General features: G+C 52.0%; 1 protein-coding gene and 1 long non-coding RNA gene across 9 annotated transcripts in view; one reads left to right on the top strand and one right to left on the bottom strand.

Annotated features, from left to right (window-relative positions):
* Positions 1-1,109: 1,109 nt before the first annotated feature.
* LOC118972281 (uncharacterized) lies at positions 1,110-2,406 on the top strand. The gene is made up of 2 exons (XR_005061164.2): positions 1,110-1,247; positions 2,074-2,406. It is a non-coding gene; the product is annotated as an uncharacterized lncRNA (long non-coding RNA).
* A 1,227-nt stretch (positions 2,407-3,633) lies between these two features.
* Positions 3,634-20,031, bottom strand: part of EBF4 (EBF family member 4) — a 54,981-nt gene continuing 38,583 nt past the window's right edge. For 2 of the 8 annotated variants that reach the window (XR_012131507.1, XR_012131508.1), the window contains 10 exons: positions 12,844-12,925; positions 11,834-11,951; positions 11,611-11,744; positions 11,390-11,516; positions 9,626-9,714; positions 9,451-9,516; positions 9,172-9,349; positions 8,894-9,082; positions 5,478-5,662; positions 4,662-4,728 (listed from right to left, as the gene is read on the bottom strand). Coding sequence is in view for 4 of the 8 variants with exons in the window: in XM_037017562.2 (XP_036873457.2) it covers positions 4,658-4,728; positions 5,478-5,675; positions 8,894-9,082; positions 9,172-9,349; positions 9,451-9,516; positions 9,626-9,714; positions 11,390-11,516; positions 11,611-11,744; positions 11,834-11,951; positions 12,844-12,925 (1,252 nt within the window). In the remaining 4 variants the exon portion in view is untranslated. Of the gene's footprint in view, positions 4,456-4,652; positions 4,729-5,477; positions 5,676-8,893; positions 9,083-9,171; positions 9,350-9,450; positions 9,517-9,625; positions 9,715-11,389; positions 11,517-11,610; positions 11,745-11,833; positions 11,952-12,843; positions 12,926-20,031 lie in introns of those variants that run through there. The other 6 variants (XR_005061163.2, XR_005061162.2, XM_037017562.2 and 3 more) reach the window with 6 other exon arrangements.

The following is a 20,031-nucleotide window of genomic DNA, read 5'->3' as shown; positions in this document are numbered from 1 at the left end:
TCTGTGGCCGCCAGACCCTGCAGAGCTCTGCTGAGCTTCTGATCCCCACCCTTTGTCCTCAGCCCAGGATACTCCCTGTAAGCCCTGCTTGAAACAGAAGGGAAATCCTTGACACTCAAGAAGTAACAGTGCCAGAAAGGAAGGCCTAGCCTGTTCTCAAGGCGCCCGGGAGATGGGTATTTTGGGGGCCTTAGTGGCCCACCTAGGTCCTCCTTACCAGCCAGTGCACCCATCCCCTAACTGTGGGGAGTGTTGGCTGCGAACAGCTCACAGCTGCGCCCTTGCCCCAAGTACTGCTCCTGGCCAGATGGGAGCTGCTCCACTCAGCGTTCCTTGCTCCACCCCACCCTAGCATCCTGCAGCCAGTGACTGACTGGCACAGTGGTATAACCATCTCCTTGCTATTAAAAGGTCCAACTGAGGTGCCATCTATGCGCTAGAGCTCCCCAAGGAATCAAGCTGGACTCCTGCTGAGACCATGCTTGCAGTTGCTTAGCTCTTGCCCCTGCCCTGTCCTGCCTTCCTCACCTTTTTGCTTCCAGAAAGCACTTTGTTATGCACCTAAATCCCCCTTTCAGGCTCTGTTCTAGGGAATCCCACCTATGAGAATGTGCTTCTGGCAAGTGCTGAATAAATGGGGGATCCAGTGGCAATGTAGCCCCCTCATACTGGGCTGTTAAGGGAAGTGGAGACCTTGCTGGGCTCTTTCTCCTGCCCTGGCAGCCCCCACTGCACACAGACACAGGTACCCATATTTCCCTGCAGTCCCACCTCCCCCACTCCTGCTACTGAGCTGCTGCCCTGAGGAAGTGGGTTTGGAGGAATTCTGTCAACGTTGAGGCTTGATTATGGATTTTTGGTTTTCAGGTGAGACCCTGAGAAGGGATACCCATATCTTACTCAACAAAGGGCACAGGGGGGTACCCTGCTGTCTCTTGATGCCTGCTTTTGACCCGGCCTCACCCTGGCGACCCTGTAGGGCTTTGTGCCATGGAACTGGCAGGAGCACTATTGACAGGCCTGACAGGTTTGGGCCTGCTTAGCAGCCACTCCACCACATTCCACCGGGCAGCCACAATTTGTCTTGGCAAGTTGGTCTCTAGGCCCAGCTCCAAGAAGGGCCTAGGGAGCAGCCCGGACAAACCAGCTTTTACCACAGAAGCCAAAGCTGGCTGGGCTTGAGTCCATACCAGCCTGAAAGTGGCCAGACCCTTCTCCACCCACCAGAAGGTAGACTCAAACTCTGGGTGAGTGGGCAGATGTGTGGAGGGGGGCCAGTTCTCAGGTGGGTGGAACCCCGAGAGGCAGCAGGGATGGACCCAGGCCAGAGAGAGGGCTTTCCTGGACTCATGGATGGCTGCCCAACTATGGAGTGGCCCTTGGCCACACTGCCAGGTGACGGCCCTTTACCACCCTGCCATGGTAAGACAACCACACCTCCCCTAACTCAGCAGCCCAGCAGCTTGCCCAGCTCAGCCCAGGGGCTCTGGCAGCCTAACTTTTGGGTCCACTGCACAGCCAAGGGTGCATTAGGAGCAGCCTCCACTCCCGGGCTGGCCAGCAGTCAGGGAGGAAAGGCTTTGGAGAACCAAGATGCCGGGATGCTGGGCCCCAAGGATCAACAGACTTGTTCCTTGATGACGTTTTTCCTTCCCCTTTTAAACACTTGGCTCCTCTCTCAAGGAATAAAATAGCCTACAGGAATGTGTGAAAAATACTTATTTCTGTTACTACCCTTCTGGAAAGCCTCTTCTACACCATTAAGAGTCATGAGGTCTTTTCCAGCCTGTCTCCAGTAGGGCTGTCTGTGCACTCAGAGCCCTCCCAGCGACCCCCGGGCCATCCCTGCAGCTCTAAGCCCTCCCCTCCCCCAGGGGCTGCCACTCCGTGTTCTCCTGCCAAGGCTTTGGGAAGTGAGTGGTGGCAGGAGTTTCTGGCTCACAAAGACTTTTCTGAACACCAACAGAGGGGACCCAGAACTAACACTCTAGCTGGGAGACAAGGTTATTAACTGAGGTAGAATGACTTGGAGACTAATTTGTTTGTTCTTGTTCCTCCCTCCCCTCCTCCCAGGTCGCATGGCAGCGTGAAGTACTGAGGTGGTCTGCAGATCTCTGCATGGTTTTCTAGAAGCCTGGCTTCTTCAGGAGAAGTGGGGAAGGTGAGGGCCAATGGGTGCCTTCTAGGAGAGTAGTACAAAGAGAGAAGGAAAGAGAGAAAGAATGGGCTGCAAGTTAAAAACAGTATATCCTGGGAAAAGGACATACAAGGGTTTATCATTGAACACATTAGACAATTAATGCAATGGTTTAACATTGACATATAATGAATGTAATTCAGCATACTAACAAAATAATGGAGAAAGTCATATGACTATATCAATATATGCAGAAAAGCATTCTTTAAGATTTGGCATCTATTCATAATTTCAAATTTTTAGAAGAAAATTAGGAATAGGATGATGTCTATAAAACCAAACATGATACCTAACAGTGAAATGTTAAGTTTGCCTTCTGAGATCAGGAACAAAACAAAGCTTTATTGTTTTAGCTTTTACAATCTACATGGAATTGATTTTTGTGTATGCTGTGAGGTAGAGGTCAACTTTAATTCTTCATATGAATATTGGCTGAATGCCATTTATTGAAAAGGCTGGACGCAGGAACTGAGCAGGGGGCCGGGTGAACATGGAGAATATGGAAGCATGACCAGAAGATTACCCGTCAGGGGTCCTGAGTGAGATGAATCCAGGTATTGGCCAAGAACACAAAAGAAGGAATTAGAGGCCTCTGAAGAACAGAACCAGCCCAACTACCCTGGCAAGTGTATTTCTCCACAGGGCTACGGGCACGGGCACATGGACTGGGGAAGTACCCCGTTTCCAGAGGCCAGAGTCAAGAGGTGTTACCAGGAGAGGAAAGCCTGAGGCCTGGGGCTGGACACTGGGCTCCCTGGACAGTGGGTCAAAGAAGTAGCTTCCAGGGCCAGATGGCTAGACCTTTGGGATGTAGGGGACACACCTCAGGGGGATGACAGGGATTCATCCCAGGAAGGGGGAAATAAGCACAGGAATATTGCCTCTTTATTACCATTCTTCCCAAACTCTGAGACAGGAGAGCCAGAAGGTGCTCAGGCAGAAGAGGAGGGGTGTGAGTTGGGACTCATTCAGATGGGCAGCCTCCGGAGCCAAAGCTGCTCTGCCCAGCGCAGGTGAGGCTGTGCAGCCTCTGTTCCAGAACAATCTCAATTTTGAGCCTCTGTACATCTGGGTGTTGTTTAGCTTGCTCTATCTGGTTTCCAGAAAATCCTCTGACAACCCCACCTTAGTCCTGGTCAGACAGCTGGGGGACTGAGTCCTAAGTGGCCAAACTGTACTCCCAGTCAGAGTTCTTGGGGCTGAGCCCATATCCTGGGTCCTCAGGCCTGCTAGCCTGCCTGCTCCCCCAACCCCACCCCCCAACCTGCCCTCCAACAGTACCTGAGGGTGGCCATGGGGCAGGGAATACTTGCTCAGTTGAACTCTAGGGCTGTTGAATAAGCACAAAGTGAAAGAAGGTTGCACAAGGGCATGTTTTGGAGAGGCCCCACAAATGCTACACCACCCACTGAGAAAAGCAGACCCACACCAAGGAAGCAGGCAAGAGAGGCCAGGTGGCCACCTGCATCTATTTATTGTTGTTTCTTCAACCTCAGTAGAGCAGAATATGAGGCCAATGGCAACTGGGCCTATTCCATGGTTCTATGGAGCCAGCCAGAGTCATGTAGGGGTGGGGCCAGAGTTCATGAGACATCCACTGGGGGTAAGACCCCCTTTTCTGCATCCTCCATGCCCAAAGCTCCCACTGAGATTCATGATGTAGCAAGCATGAGTGTGCAGGCCTCAAAGGGCATGGGGCAGCCACGGGGTCAAGCAGCTGATGGCAGCTCCATGGGAGCCTGGGCAGGCCTCCTGAGGCTGCTGGGCACCACCCCTTGAGCTGGAGAGAAGTTGAGATGCTGGGCGGATTAAGATGAGTCAGACACAAACAGGGCCTTCCCAGGCCACCTCTCCCTGAGCTGTCCTTTTCCCCATGGTCCCCATCCTGTGCTCCTGTCACCCGATGCCCCTGGTCTGCACAAAGTCCATCTCTTCTAGAGGAACTGACCCAGTGAGTGAGGCCCAGCATCTCAGTGCCTCCGTTGGATGCTCTCCCGCCAAGAGCATCGGCACAGTGCTGAGGCTTCTGACCAGCCCCAAGAAAGGGAGGTGAGATAAGCCAGTGAAGCGGGGGGCCTTGAACACAGGGAGAAAGGCCTCTCCCTTATCAGGCCCTGGGTTGAGGTCTGCCCACAGCCTTGGCCCTGCATCTGTCTGTGCTGCCATCCAGGGCGTGGGTGTGAATTCCAGAAGAACCTCCATCTGGGGGCAACACCTGCACACCTGGTCGGAAGAGGGAGAGAAGGTTCTGGAGGAGGCTGCAAGGGAACAGGAAGCCATTTTTATCCACTTGTTCAGCGTGCGCCACTGGAGTGAGCGATGTGGCCCCAACAGCTGTCTTGATGGGCCCTGGAGAGGGCGATTTGACCCTAGTTCCCTATCCTTGCTAAGGTCTTTTGGAGAGAGAGCCCATCCAGGGCCTGGGGGAGGAAGCAAGACCCATCCAGAGACCTACCGTAATTAGGAGTAGGCCAAGCCCTGAAGCCCCCGGGCTGGAGAGTGGAACTTGTCGGAATCCTCAAAAGGCTGGTCTGTGGTAACCAAGGAGAGGAGCCATAAGCCATGTGTAGACTGGGGACCCTACCTGGCTGTTCCTGTCTCGGCTGGGGACAGCATGTAGGGTATATAGCACCTTCAAGATTCCAAAAGGTAGTCAGCCACCCTAGCTCTGGACTGGGCCAGCACTGCAGATAGTCAGGGGCTTTGTTAAGTTGGATGTTGAGTTGAAGGAGAGTGATAAATGGCAAATGACAATCACTTCACTAATGGCACATAGAGGGGTGATATGGTCTCAGTTCCCTATTTGTAAAATAGCGGGTAGGGGAAGCTGGCCTAAACCTTATTTAAGGTCAGTCCCCTTCCAGCCAGCAAGTGACCCACCCAGTCTCTTACAGTGGTGTGTGCTGGCATCCAGTGGACACAGGGAGGCAGAGGTCAAAGGCATACAGGGGGGTTCCTTCAGCTCTGAGTGTTGAATCTCTGGGTTTAAGTGGACAGGGGTGGGGCCTTGGAATGGTTTCCAGACCTTCTCCAACTGGGACTTGAGTCTTGTCTTTGGCCAAGTGGCCACTTGACAGTATCCAGAGTGGTGACCACCCAAGCTAGGAGGCCCAGGAAGCAGGATCCAGATGGATCTCCTTGGACCCCTGCAGGGCTCTCTGTTCTGTACCCTCCAGGGAGAACTGGTCAACAGCATGAGGCTCTGGTGAGATGTGGATGGAGTAAGACCTTTGCACCTAGCTGCTCCACCAGGCCGTAGTGGGGAGCATGGGCCACTCACCTGGAAGCCCCTCTCCATGGGCTCTGGGGCAGGCCTGGGGTGGGGAGCTGGGTGGGCGCAGCACGGGGGCAAAGGCGCTCCTCTGTTTGACAGCGGAGATCATGTTGACAGGCGAGAAGGAGAAGACGCTGGTGGTGGGGGCAGCGGCCGGGAGGGACATGGAGGAGGCAGCAGCCAGCGGGGGGCTAGAGGGCATGACTCCGGGGCGGGGCAGGGAGGGGCAGGTGCAACAGGGAAGGTGATGGGAGACACAACAGGGAGACAGCACCAGAGTGAGCAGCTCGGTTGGGCCCTGGCATGGGCAGTGGTCCCACATGGGCTGCTGACCGGGGCATCAAGCTCAGACCTCACTGGGGGCTGTGAAGGTCCTGGGGAGACCAGCACAGAGCAGGGTCTGGGGGCAGGCTGGGAACTATGGGGTCCTGGGTCAGCACTTGCCTTTTTTGTGGGGTGGGAGGTTGGCATTCTGGAGACCCTTTCTCAGGGATGGAGGTGACAGGGACAGACTAGGTAAAAATAACAGCAAAACCAGAACACCCAACAAAACCAAATATTGGGAGGTACCCCCAAAGAGGAGGGATGAGTAAGAGATGGAATAGGTCAGGACTCCTGCTGAAAGCCCCTGATATCTGAGATGCTAAGAGATATTGATGGCCCCTGGGTACCAAGGTTAGAGCCAAAGATCAGGATTCATAGCAGAGCTGGGGCAAGTGGTCAGGAATGAAGTGTGGAGGTGCATGTAGGCTCCTGTTATAAGGCCTTTCTGTCCAGAATCACAGCTCACACAACACACACTAACTTCCCACATAAATATGCTCCCCTTACCAATTACCACCCTGCCACCCCCAACCCCTGGGCACTTTGTTCTCTTCCAGCTTAATGCAAGTCCTTGACATTTCCAGCCTGGGTCCTGGAAGACTCCTCTATTTCCTCTTCCAGCCAAATTTAAAGAAAGGCTCAGACTCCTACATCCTCAGATCTTTATGTTTTCCAATCCCTGCTTACCCAGGGTACCTCTGGATCTCCCTTCCTATATCTTCAACTGAACCTAATTCACTGCTTCTTTCTTCTAAAGACCACTAAGGCTGTGATTTAAGTGTTGTCCAACTGGGTGGAGTGGGTATTTCTGGGAAGAAACCAATAGCCTGAGAAGGCTGCCTTTGGCTTACATATCAGAACTTTATATGGCTAGCTTTATTACAAAAAGTTATTCTCACAATTACATTCCTATGAATTCAAGCACACCCCTACCCCTTGATTACAGTGATGGCTCCAACAGCTGTTGTAAATGTCCACAGCCTCATAGATCAGCAGCTCCTTTAGGATAATGCTTGCTGCTAACTGATGAGGCCCATGGGCTCCATGGAGGGCTTGAGCAAATGCCAGAAAATGTATTCTGTCTCTCAAGGCTGGGGGCTCATAGCCACACACTGCAGTGTGGGTAGTACTGGGAGTCGTGGGTCAGTCCAAGGCTGCTGGTGGCTGAAGCAGAAGACCAAGCAGACAGCCCCAGACCATCTGGCTGGGATAGTTTTGGATGTCATTCCAGGCATGTCCTGGCAAACTTGATGAGAATGACAGCCCATGGAGCTGTGCCACCAAGTACCATGCACATGGGGAGTGGGAAGGGACTTGGGAAAGAACTGGCGAAGACTTTATCACATGCAGTAGATGCTTGGGCAAGTCTGGGTGATGCTGGAAGCAGGGCTTAAGCAGCTTGAGAATTCTCAATCCTCTAGCTGAATGGGGAGATTCCAGGTGGGCTGGCTTCTGTCTCCTGGGGCAGTGCGCTCTCCCCTGTTGACTACTGTGTGTGGTGATGGAGAGGGGCTGGTATTCCAGAGCCCACTACTTTCAAATCAGAGGGGCACCCAGAGAGAGGCTGTAAAATGTCCCAAACTAAAGGTCAGTGGAAGCCATAGAACCTGGTCTGAGCAAAGGGCCAGGAGAGAGAGGATTCTCAGTAGGAACACTAGAGGGTCATGGCTTGTGTCCTATGACCAGTGTCATGGCATAAGGGGCTTTAAGTCCCAGAAATTAAGCCCAGGTCATGAGAAGGGAGCTCAGCTCAAACCCATTGCCAGAAAAAGAATAAAGTATTTAAGAGTCAGGCAAAAAAGTCAAGGCCACAGACATGAGTGTGTCATCACCAAGTGAGCCCTTTTGATTACATCTGGGCCCAAGTGATCCAATTACAAGCCTCTAATAGTCAAGATTTCTGGAGATCTCATACTTCCAAAGTAGCCAAGATGAAGGTCTCTGGCAATGAAGGCTAGGCAGGTGGCCAGATATTTCAGTCCTCAGCAATAACAGACAGACAGAGGACAGGGGAGGGAACCACAGGAAAAGCCACAACCAGCTACTTCTTGGGCAGCTTTTTCCACTGTGACTGATGGCTCAGGACTTGAGATACAAACTCTCTTACAATTGATAGGCTTCTTGCAGGTGATCAGGGTGGAGTTATTCCCCAGCCTGGTGGTTTGCACAAAGTAGATGGTTTATAAATGTCTGATGAATAGCTAAGCTAAAAGGAGCTGTAAACAGGCTTTTTTTAGAACTTGGTATTGGAATGAGGGATTTGAGAGCAGTGCAAAATGATAAAAGCATAAGAGCGATGTTGCCCATCTACCCAGCTCTAAGCTGCCCACCCCAAGAAGCCAGAGGATGGTTAGTGCCCATAATCAGTGCTGGGACTGTGGGATCACACACTCTTTCTGAATTGGGCTCTTTATGCAAAATGGCACATTCAGATTTGAGATCAACCTGAGGCAGAGATGACACTGACCCCATTTTTCAGAAAGGAAGTTCAAAGAAATGAAGCAACTTGCTTAGTGTCAGACATTTCCTGATTTGGACATTCAAACCCTGAATCTAGCTCTCTGACTACACAGAATTTGCTTGCTCTGCCTGACCAGATCACAGGGAGCTACATTTTCCCTCCTCCCACTGCAGCTTCTCAGATCAGTGCTCCAGAGGGCGTGGAGACAGGTACATCACTTTCTTGAGCCCTGAGTTCCCTCAGGCTTCCGGCAGGGGGCGCCAGCCTCCTCCTGAATTCCTAACGCAGTCGGACATCCTCCACCCCCAGCACCCCACCATTAAAGTCTGTTTCAGGATTCAGGAACAGAAGCGATGTCTATAATTGAAGTCCGCAAAGAAAGCTAAAGATGCCAGAACTGTCCCGGTCCTAGGGCTCCGGGATGAGCAGCCGAGGGGTAGGGTTGAGGGGTAGGAGCCCAACAGCAGACGCCTCTCCTGCAGAGGTGCTGGCTTGACTCCCAAGGGCAAGGCTAGGCTCGACCTCAGGAGACAGGCACCGGACACTTTGCCAAGACGAGCTTGGAGCGGGCAGGACTGAGCCCCCATCCCGATCCCTGGCGCCCCGGTCTCTCCCTCCGCGGGCAGGGAACACTCACTGGCAAAGGGTGAGGTGGCCGTGGAACCATTGAGGAAGCTAGGGGACCCGGGCACGCCGAGGCCGGCCACGCCTGGTGCCGCGTAGCCGCCGAGGCCCGGGCCGAGGCCGCTGCCGTAGCTGCTTTGCTGTGAGCCGGGGCTGGGCGCGAACCCACGGGGAGACGCGCTGCTGCAGCTGCGCGCGTAGCCTGCAAGGGAGCAGCCATCAGGGGCGCCGAGCGGGCAGGACAGGGGCCGTCGGGGCGCTGGGGACGGTGGGAGAGGCAGCAGGACTTACCCGGCTCGGGTCCCGGCGTGGCGTCCCCGACGGCGATGGCCAGCGGGCTGCTGAAGGCGTTGATGCCCACAACAGCGGGATGCGGGTGGCTCGGGGCCAGGGGTCCGAGCGGCGCGGGCGCGCGGGGGGCGCTGTACAGAGCCTCGGCCACGTCCGCCGCGCGCTTCAGGAGGAACTCCTGCGAAGACAGGAGCAGGGCACGGCCGGGGCTGCCGCAGGTGCCGGGAGGGGAACAGCCCCGGGTCTGGCTGTGCTGGGAGGCGGGCGGAGAAGCCATACCTGGTTACTGCTGGGCACGCCGTACAGGGCCTCCGCCAAGTCGGCAGCCCGCTTCAACAGCACTTCCTAGGGACAGGGGAGGAGACAGCAGGATGGGCAGTGGAGTGGCGGCCCTCTTCCCCTCCTTTGTCTCAAGAAACCCTCATCCCCGCCCCACTGCACCCCTCTTGAGTACCTTGGGCAGCCTCTCGGGATCTCCAGGGTGTCTGGGGATAGCTTTCTGCAACCTCTGGAATCCGTAGTCAATGGTGGGCTCATTCAGGGCTGGGAAGAGGGGAGGTATTTGGAGGACGCCCCCTCCCATCCCAGGACGTAGGGCCAAGCCCGCAAGCAACCATTCAGAGAGCTTTTCTGCAGACCCTGTCCACCAAGCCCTGCCCACACCTCTCAGAAAACTCTGGGCACAAGGGTCAGTGCGGTTCAAAAAGTCTCCTCAATTCCTTTCTTTGCTCATTCATTCAACAGATATTTACAGAGCCAGGCCCAGAGCCAGGCCCCGTGCCAGGCGTTTGGCCTAACACACATGTGCTATACCTTACCACTTGTGATTAGAAAAAAGGTAACTATGTACATACACATTAGCTTCTATATTCCTAGGGGCAGGACTGGAGGAAGAGTTTTCCGTTTGCATTTGGTCTTATCAGGAATGTTATATATTATAAAGAAAAAGAAAAAAGCCCAGATTTCCATTTCTCACAGCTCAGGTGGCCCCTCAACAGCACCTGCCCATTAGGGGTTTGCGTGTGCCCCAGGGAAGGGACTGACCCACATCCAGGGCTTGTGGGAGGAGGCAGCCGCCCACCCCCACCCAACTCAGCAGCCTCAAAACCCTACCTACTTCACCACCAACTCCAGATCTAGCAAATTTCCTTTAGTTTTGCCCTAAGTGTAAGGCACTCACATTCAGGTATTTGCACTTGCCATCCCTTCTCCCTGACCACCTTTCTTTTCTGTCTCAATTTAGCCCAGTTAAGTCCACACCCCCTCCTAGAGGTTTGCCTGATCACCAACTCCTCCACCCTGTAACTCTATCCACCTCACATTTTCTTCATTGCTTGGCCTCCTGGCCTGCCGCTTAGACTGGAACTCCCTGACAATAAGCAAGGTCACACTGAGTGTTTAGGTGCCTGCAAAGGGCTTAGCGAGTATCTTTTAGGGGGCAGGGATGGGGAGAAGTGGGTGTGACTTGGGAGGATCCTGGCCAAGGATGGCGGGATGGAGGATTCTACATGGGGGACTGCCACTCCCTGAAGGTGACCCAGGTTCTTCCTACAAGGGTGTGTGTGTGTGTGTGTGTGTGTGTGTGTGTGTGTGTGTGTGTGTGTGTGTGTGTGTGTGTGTGTGTGTGTGTGGTTCTTCCTACAAGGGTGTGTGTGTGTGTGTGTGTGTGTGTGTGAGTGTGTGTGTGTGTGTGTGTGTGTGAGTGTGTGTGTATGACCTGAGGGTGACCCGGGTTCTTCCTACAAGGGTGTGTGTGTGTGTGTGTGTGTGTGTGTGTGTGTGTGTGTGTGTGTGTTCATGACCATGCAGCGTGAGGGCTGAGGTAGCTCCAGAGAACCAAGAGACCCAAGGAAGTTTAGGGGAGAACTAAGCCTATTTCGGGGCACCTTTGGAGATGTTCTAGACCCTGGGGAGTGGGTGTAGGGGTGGGAAGCCACCTGGGCAAAGAGGCCTGAGGTAGAGAGAATGTTTGGCAAGGCTGAGACTCAGAGTCTGGGAGGTGTTTGAGGAGCCAGAGGCCAGGAAGGGAGTCCCAGAAGCCCGGGGAAAGAAGGTCCTGTGAGGAGGGGTCATGGGATACAGGTGGAGGAGGAGGAAGCAGCTGCTTACGGGGCATGACAACTCAGAGGTTTTCGCTAAGTCAGAGACCAGGGCTCTGTGCACAAGGTGGGGCTCCTTCCAGCAATCGCAGCCCACCCTGTCCAGCCTGATGCCTTACCTGTGTAAACGAAGCGGCCAGGGGCTCCCTTGCAAAACTGCTTTGACTTGTAGGACAGGGTCACCTCCACCACCCCGGGGATGTGCCGCGGGGGTGTCTGCACCCGTATAGCATGGGGTGTGATGAGCTGCAAGGGGAGAAGGGAGGCTTGCGGATTCCACCTGGCAAGGGGGAGGGCCCAGCCACAAGGCCCAGAGGGAGACTGGCAGGAGGTGGCCCACCTCACTCCACACGAGCATGTTTCCAAACACGACCTGCAATCCATCGAAGAAGTTGTCGCCGATGACAATGACAGTGGCGCCGCCTGTGGTCCAGCCCTCCCCGGGGCTGATGGCCTTGATGCAGGGGGTGGCAGCTGGGAGGCAGGAGAGGAGCCAGGTCAGGGGCTCGAGCCAAGGTGGACACTGGGGGCTGGCTGGGTCTGTGGCAGCTGGGGGTCCTGACCTTCAGAGGGGTCCAGGCGGCGTGCCCTGCGGCCATGCTTCGAGTTGTTGTGCACAAACATGTTGTCAGAAACGGCCAACACGTGTCCATCCACGCTCACTGTCGTGGACACCACCACCTGGGGGGAGAGCCAAGGCCAGCCTGATTGGGGCCCTCGGGGGGCTCCTAGCGGGGCTGTTGTGGGGAACCAGCAACTTGAAGCCAGTGGCTGGATGCTGGAATTCAGGGTCACTGGCATGGGGAAGAGCTTCAGCCCCTCAGAAACTGAGCTGGTGGAAGGGAGGGGTGCCAGCTGGGTCAGGTGACATCCTCAGATGCACAATCTTTGATTGCCCAGGGGAACTGACCCTCAGGGGCCAGAAAAATCAAGAGGCCTGAAAAAAGACACTGGCTCTTTGGGCAAAGTGGCTACTGTTTCTTTGCGCGTTCACACACACACGGCTGTATCAAAAAAGACACTGGCTCTTTGGGCAAAGTGGCTACTGTTTCTGCACACACACACACACACACACACACACATGGCTGTATCCCTGGGGATCTAAGGCAGAAATGGGTCTTAGGCAAGTGGGAGTGAGAGTTTTGATTCCTGGGGGAGCAGCATCAGCGTGAGAACCCATCAGCAGGAGCCCCCACCCTTGGGAGGAAATTGGGGCTGCCTCTTTCTAGCCCCCATCCTTCACTGGGGTGGGGGGGGCGGTGAGCAGGTTGGGGATGTGTTAAGGGCAGCTGCTCTCTGCTCCATGCTATGCAAATTAGATGGGTCGTTAATCATGTAAAAATGTCACAATTAGCATCTCCTTAAGTGGAACTCTAATGAAGCCTCCCTTGGCAGCCAGCATAAGTTGAGAAGGAGCTGCCCCACCCCCAGCAGGCATGGGGCCCTGAAGCACAAGGCTGGGCAGAGATCTGCCCTGGGGCCTTTCTAGGGTGGCAGGGCCACAGCCTCCCCCCACTGGCTCTCAGGAAAGGGCCGATCTGGATCTGCAGGGGGACCCCTCTCCCAGACCCACCTGGAAGCGTCGCATGTCTCGGGGATTCCCCGCATTCTTCAGGCAGTTCTGGTTGCACTTGAGGAAGAACTTGAGGAAGAACCTGAAACAGTGTGGTGGGTGGGCTCAAGGGGTGGGGGTGCGGGTGGGGTGCTTCTGGAAATGGATGAAGATCCAGCTTCTCCCTGCCATGCCCCCTCCCGGTGGGGTGACTCATCACAAGCTGCATACACACGAGGTGCTGATACATACCAATTAGCCCCTTCCCAACAACTACTTCACTACACACAGTATCTCCCCATCCCCCTGGTGGTGCTCATTTGTCTCACAAAGTATATATATGCATCACACCTGCACAAAAGATATTCATCATAGAGAATATGTCTACCATATATACTACCCGTACCATCACTCACAAATCACAGCCTCCACACCATGCATATATCATATGTGGCATAAGTACTCAGATTTACCTGTAAACTCATTCCACACCATATATATTTGTCATAGTATATGCCCGTCACACGTATAGTGCTTACAACATAGCACATCCCTTCCTCAGAGTATATCCATCACCCACACAGTGTGTACTCATCAGAAACAGTACATCCATTTATATATACTGCATATGCCTTATGTACTATTGCTCATAAATGTAGCCATCGCATACCCAACCCGCTGAGGGCATTCCGTTCACAGAAGCAGGAACGATACACACTCCACATACAGCCTGTGCTCACCACACACAGATGGCCTACTAATCGCCCACAGAGTCCATACCCATCATGTGCAGCGTACACTCATCCTACACAGTTCATGCACAGGAAGAATATGAGTATATATACATTAATACACCATTTATGTTGTATGACTGCTCAAAACATAGTCATTGTAAATACTGTACAGTCATTGTATATGGCAAGCAGATCCTCCCAGACAATCTCCCTTGCACACAGCAGCTCTCATTCACACATAGCAGACCCCCTGCTCCAGCAATCCCCCAAACAAATCTCCCTCATACAGCTTCTATATCCATTACACACACAGCAAAAACCTAATCACACAGGGCCTACACCCATCGTATATACACACAGAGTGTAGCTGTCAGACACTCCATACAGATTCACAGTGAATACCTTCTTTTTCATATGCAGTAATTGATCAAAATGCAGAGAGGAGACTGCTTTTTAGACAAACACATGAGAACTTGGTCCTTCAGTCCTTCCAGGCAGCTGGCTGGGATGATGGGACCTTGGCCCTGCCACCCACCAGTGAGGGAACCATGGATAATACTTTGGCTTTGTGCTCTTAGTAAACTCAGAATACTATTAATATCTGCCTAAGCCCCTACAGGACTGTGAGCATCTGGGGAAATGCCCGTACAAACTGTAGTGACCAGGGCTACAGTCTGCAGAGATCCTGGTCTGTGGCACAGCTTCCTGGGCTTGCCTATGAGCCCCTCATTTTACCACCATGCCCTGGTTTTGAACCCCAAATTTAAACATGCATTTAACCCGTCAGGCCGGCCTTCTGAAGGTGACAAGCATGAAATTCAGAGGAAGATTTGTTACAGGCTCTCCAGGCTAGTACCCAAAGGGGAGGTCCCCAAGGGCTGGGAAGGGTGGGTACCATCCCCGGAATGGGAATGTCCCAAGGGGCAGCCCCTCATTGGGATTTGGCACCACTTTCCAGGATGCACCTGTCTCTGCCTGCCTCTGCCCACACAGCTGACCCCTTGGCATCTGTCATATTCCTCCACACAAGGGGTACCCTTCTGGGATCCCCCTTTATTTCCCTTTCCATAGGGACATTACATCAGCATGCATTTCCATCCATAGCAGACACCCCACCCCATACTTTCATGTAGACCATACACCCCTGCAGAGCATTCTGAGATACAGATACCTCATATGACTCCAAACAGTGCACACAACTGTGTAGACACCCCACTCACCCCTACAGAACAGCTTGTATGCCCCTGAATGGTAGTCACCACAGTGCAGATGCCCTATATACCCTAAGATCACTGTAATGCCCAGACACCTCACATGCTCCCAAATAGTATCCCTGCACAGTGTAGATATCCCATTTGCCTCACATTACATGCCACGGTAATGAGTCCCTATACCCCTTTAAGACATCCCCTGGTGTAGACACCCCTATGCCTACTGCATGTCTTGCATTTATATGACACCCTAATCACACATGGTGCAGACTAGTGCATTTAGGTTCGATATTCATGACCTTGGTCCTTGGCAAAGGGGGAGGGCAAAACCCCAGACAGGACACAGTCCTTGTCCTGAAGGGGACTGATGCCAACCCTTGGACAGCACAGATGATGTCAGAGCATGGGAGCATCCCAAAGATGACATGCACTTCCCTTACACCCACACACATGCCCACTGCACCCAGCCCCACCTCTCAAACCTAGAGTCCAGAGGAAGGGTTCCCAGATGGGGCTGGAGACATGGCTCTGGCCCAGGCACTGACTCACTGTGGGGCCTGGAGTAAATCCGGCCTCTCTGGCATCCATCTTCATCCAGGAACCAGGAGAGCAGCAACTAGAACTGCTGAGGCGCCTTCCAGTCCTGCCTCCAGGACACCCTTTAATTCCAACCACCCAGGGCCTCAGGTTGCAGTTTCCTTCAGGGTCTTGGCTCCCCCTGGGGGAGTCCCCTCTGGTCCCTTCTGCAGCCCTTACTCAAGAGGTCTTCCCATCTTTTCCCTCTTCCTCTATAATTTTTTTCCAAAATAAGTTTTAGGTTGCTTTTGTCCTCTGGATCTACACCAATTCTCACTCCCTGTGTGGCCAGTCTTTTCTGGCCACTCAAGGCTTTGGAGACAACCCTTCTCTGAGGCCCAGGGCCCTGCCTGGACCTCCATCTATGCAGATCTGCCCCAGGACACCTGTTTTTGAGCCTGGTTGGCGTTACCCGCAGAGTGGTATTGAGAAAGCAGCAGCCACACAAGGCTTGGGTCCCCCCAGGGAGGTGTGGAGGGTCAGCCCCCTTTCCCTTCTTTCTGAGCCTCTAGCTCAGAGCCACACAGAGTGCATCTAGTCATGCCACCAGTGGGACAGTGGCTGCAGTCTTGCCCACTGCCAGCTGGACACTGCTCCCACCCAGTCAGGGGCTGAACCAACGTGCTCTCCAGAGAGTCTGCTACTATGGCAGCATGTACCCTGAGCCCCGTGCCAGCCCCAAGAGTGCTAGGAAAAATCATCCACAATCCAAAATTAGGCAAAAAGATGACTGTGCATCATCATATGGGCACTTGCTGGAAATGCAGAATTCCAGGCCCTGCCTCAGACCTGCTGACATTCTTGGGATGGGTGGTGCAGCCATTTATTTTCATAAGCCCTCCAGGTGACTTGGATGCACCCTAGAGTTTGAGAAGCCCTGCCCTGGAATTGCACTATTCAGTCCGGCAGCCACTAGCCCTGGGTGGCACTGAGATATGGTTGAGCTCAACTGAGATGTGCTTTAAGTGTAAAATACACATAGGACTTCAATGACTTAGTTAGAAATAAAAGAATGTAAAGTAACTGACTAGTAATTTTTGTATTGCTTACATGTTGAAATGATAATATTTGGGATACACTGGCTTAAATAAGATATATTGTCACAATTAATGTTACCATTTCTTTTGGTTTTTTAAGATGTGGCTACTAGAAAATCTAAAATTACATATGTGGCTTACATTATATTTATATTGGACAATGCTCCTCTAGAGGATGATGTTAACAAAGCCACCTGAGAGTTATCTATTTGATTCTCTAGGGGAAAGTAACTTTGACTCACATTTGCTATTGACTGAGACCCAGACTGCAAAGTGAGGCACCAACATGCAGAAAACTGGTAAAATGCAAATGACTTTGGTGGGAGAAGTAAATAATTTCTGTTCGGTAGAGAAATTATCCCTAAAGTTTACAATTTTGTGTCCTATGGACATTAACTAGCTTTTTATAGAACTTGGCAATCTTATTCTGGTATTTTTTTACATAGTCCATTTTTTCTCCCTCCTCCCTCCCTTCCTCCACCCCTTCTCTGTATGTATGTATATATATATATATATATATATATATATATATATATATATATATACACATATGAACACACTCTCCTGGAAAGCAGGGCACCTGGCAGGGTCTGGGCAAGCAAGGACAAGCACAAGGTTCTGGGGCCCAGGGCATCCCATAGGGACCTGAGGCAGGAATGGACGTGGGCTTTATTGAGGGGCTGTGAAGTCCTACTTGTCACCAGGACAGCAAGCCCCAAGCCTGGATGAGCCTGGGAGCAAGGGGGTGTTTCCCCCTACCTGGTGGTGCTAGAAGGGAGCCTCGGGGAGCCCCTTTTCCTGGCTGTGCTGGGCCATAGTCTGAGGGAAGTAAGATGAGGTCATGCTGGCCTGAGTGCCCCGGGGAAGGTGAGCATTTCAGGATGCCCCTGGGTCGGGGCGGGACCTGTGCCTAGTGCTAGCTCCATGGTGGCAGTAAGGCTCTCTAGGGGCATGGTCTCCTCATTTGGTGGTAAAAGGAAGGTCAAGTCCCAGGAGCTGCCATTAAGAATTACTGGAGAAAAACATCAAAAGTACAAGCATGAGTTACAAATAAAATGCAAAACTTTGCAAAAGTTATTTAAAAAGTGATCCAGGTCTAGTCTATCCAGCACTTAGTGAGAGCCTGGTACTCTGCTGAGCTCATCAGTTGCATTACCTTGTTTAATCCTGTCATAACCCTGAGGTGGGTAGGTCTACAATCATTCTCACTTTACAGATGAGAAAACTGAGAATAAGCAAGATGAAAGAGTCACAGAAAATGCCAAAGTTGGGATGCAAACTCAGGACTTTATGAACCACTGATAGTAACAAGGGTCATGGAAAGTCCTAAACAGGGTTCTCAGAGTCCAGCCCTGCCCCAGCTACGAGGCTGGCTCTGTACACGGTGCAGTAAGCCCTCCTTCAAAAGCAGCCCTGAGAAGCAGGCTGTGCAGGGACCAGGTTAGCTACTTCATGAAGACTTCCTCATGGTTACAAATCCATCAGGGTTGCAAAGGAGACTCAGGTCCCCTTGCTCCTTGTCTTGGGCCTTTGGCTGTTGTGGCTGCTCCTCTCAGTCTGCTATTTCCAGGATTAAAGACTGGTTGTGCAAGATGATCCAAGAGTTGGTCATTGCTGAAGTTCACTGAAGGGTACATGTGGTTCATTATTCTACTCTGCCTAGATACTCAACATTCTCCATAATAAAAAATTTAGTGAAGGATCAGATCAGGAGCAGTGGACAGTGGTCATCCAGCTAATAAAGCAATTAAAGGGTGGTGGTTAGGCATTATGACTCTGATGCCTATGATTTAAATAAAATTAAGAAAAGAGCAGTTCACTCGCACACTTACCTTACCATACTGTGAACTTGTTTAGTCTTCCTAATCCTTCCTATAAATGCTCTTTATTCCTCCTTATAAAAACAACTCAAGATGAAATTAAAATGAACCTTCCTTATTAATGGAACATTTCTTACCAAAGAAGCAACTGTTGGAGTGAATATGACTCAAGTGCAAACATTAGACTTACACATAGCTTCTCAGGGGTGACACCAGTGTATAAGGAAAACTCCCCTTGTACAGCGCTTTACTCAAATGACACACTCAATTGATAAGGCAAATGTGGAGGTGACTGATGTTAGTCCACTCTTCAACTCTGGGTTCTCAGTGGAGTGCAGCTGCCCTGGAAGGCAGTATCCAGGTATCATATGGGGGGCTGGGGCATGCCTGGATTCCCCCATCCCCTGCTGCTGTGAGTGCTCACAGCTAGCCACAACTATCCAGGAATTATCCTCGGCCAGACGCCTATATTCCTCACCAGAAGTCCACAGCCAAAGATAGACTCCATCACAGGAGGACCAACTCTTAGCGCTATTCATATTCCAGAACTCCCTGAGCCATCAGGCTGATGCTAGACTCCAGGAGAGACTATCTCCTTGCTAAGCTCCCTCTCCTGCCTGATTGTTCCTGCTCCTCTCTCTCCCTTCCTCCCCAGAGCTCTCCTCCAGTATATCACTTTCACAACAATCCCATCTCCAGCTCTGCTTCTAGGAATCAAATACTCAGAAACCAGGTCAAAGAGCTTTTCACGAGCTCTTTCCTCCCTTCATCCCCATGAGGTACTTAGAGCTGAAATCATTCTCCCAGTTCTAGAATGAAAGCTGTTAGTAACTGAAAGAGCTGGACTGAGCCCAAGGACTTGCAACCACAGGACTGTCAGGAGCAAGAAAACCAATGTCTAGCTAGATTACAAGTGCTGCCCCAAAGACCTTTTCCCAAATGATATCCACTAGGTACATGTGGCTACTGAACACTTGACATGTGGTTAGTGTGACTGAGCAACTGACGTTTTATTTTTATTTCACATTAATTAATTTAAACGTAAATAGTCACATGCGGCTCATGACTATCATGTCAGACTGTGCAGGTCTAGGAAAAGGAAGTGGTGTGCATAGACACGTGGGTTAGTGTAGGGTATCCAAAACAAAAATGAGAGGGTGTCCTGTGAATGTCTTGGGAAAGTCAGCAGATTGGGAGCAAAGGGTACAGTAAAACTAGATTTTTATTATTTCCAATTCCAAAGTTGTCACTGCAGTCTAGGATGGGAAAATGGGGGATCCTCTGCTAATTTTTACCCCAAAGCACTTGACTTTGGGCTCATGAGCCTCAGGGAAACAACACATCTTCTGGGCAGGGTGTTGGCTCTCCGCTGTTTTTATTGTTTGCTGCTCCCTGCGCCCAGCTCAGAACAGAGGGTACAGATGGCTGGACCACTCATCCCCTCATTTACTCAGTACACCCATTTAAAAAGACGTGTCAAACATCTTCTATCTGTCAGGCAGTGCAATCTAGAGGCCAACAAGATCTTAAGGAAATTACAATCCAGTGGGAAAGAGAGAAACTCAAAGTACAACCAGTAAGACAGAGTGGACATGGCAGGGTAACTGGCCAGGTGTAATGTGCAGCAGCCACTGAGCCTGGGAGAGGGGAAGGGCACTAGAGCTTGCATTCATTCTTGGGCATTTTGGGTCTTGGAAGGAAGACCAGGGGTATTTTCATTTTCCCTTGAAGAGAAGTAGGAGGCAGGGGCCCACCATGCAAAGGGAGTAATAGCCCTGCCAGGCATGTGGCATCATGGCACAATTTCCCAGTGGTAACTGATGAGGTGGAG

The sequence above is a fragment of the Manis javanica genome, chromosome 5 (genome assembly GCF_040802235.1).
Source record: "Manis javanica isolate MJ-LG chromosome 5, MJ_LKY, whole genome shotgun sequence".
Taxonomy (NCBI): Eukaryota; Metazoa; Chordata; class Mammalia; order Pholidota; family Manidae; genus Manis; species Manis javanica.
Note: the sequence above shows the minus strand (reverse complement) of the source record. Positions and strands in the feature narration are given on the sequence as shown.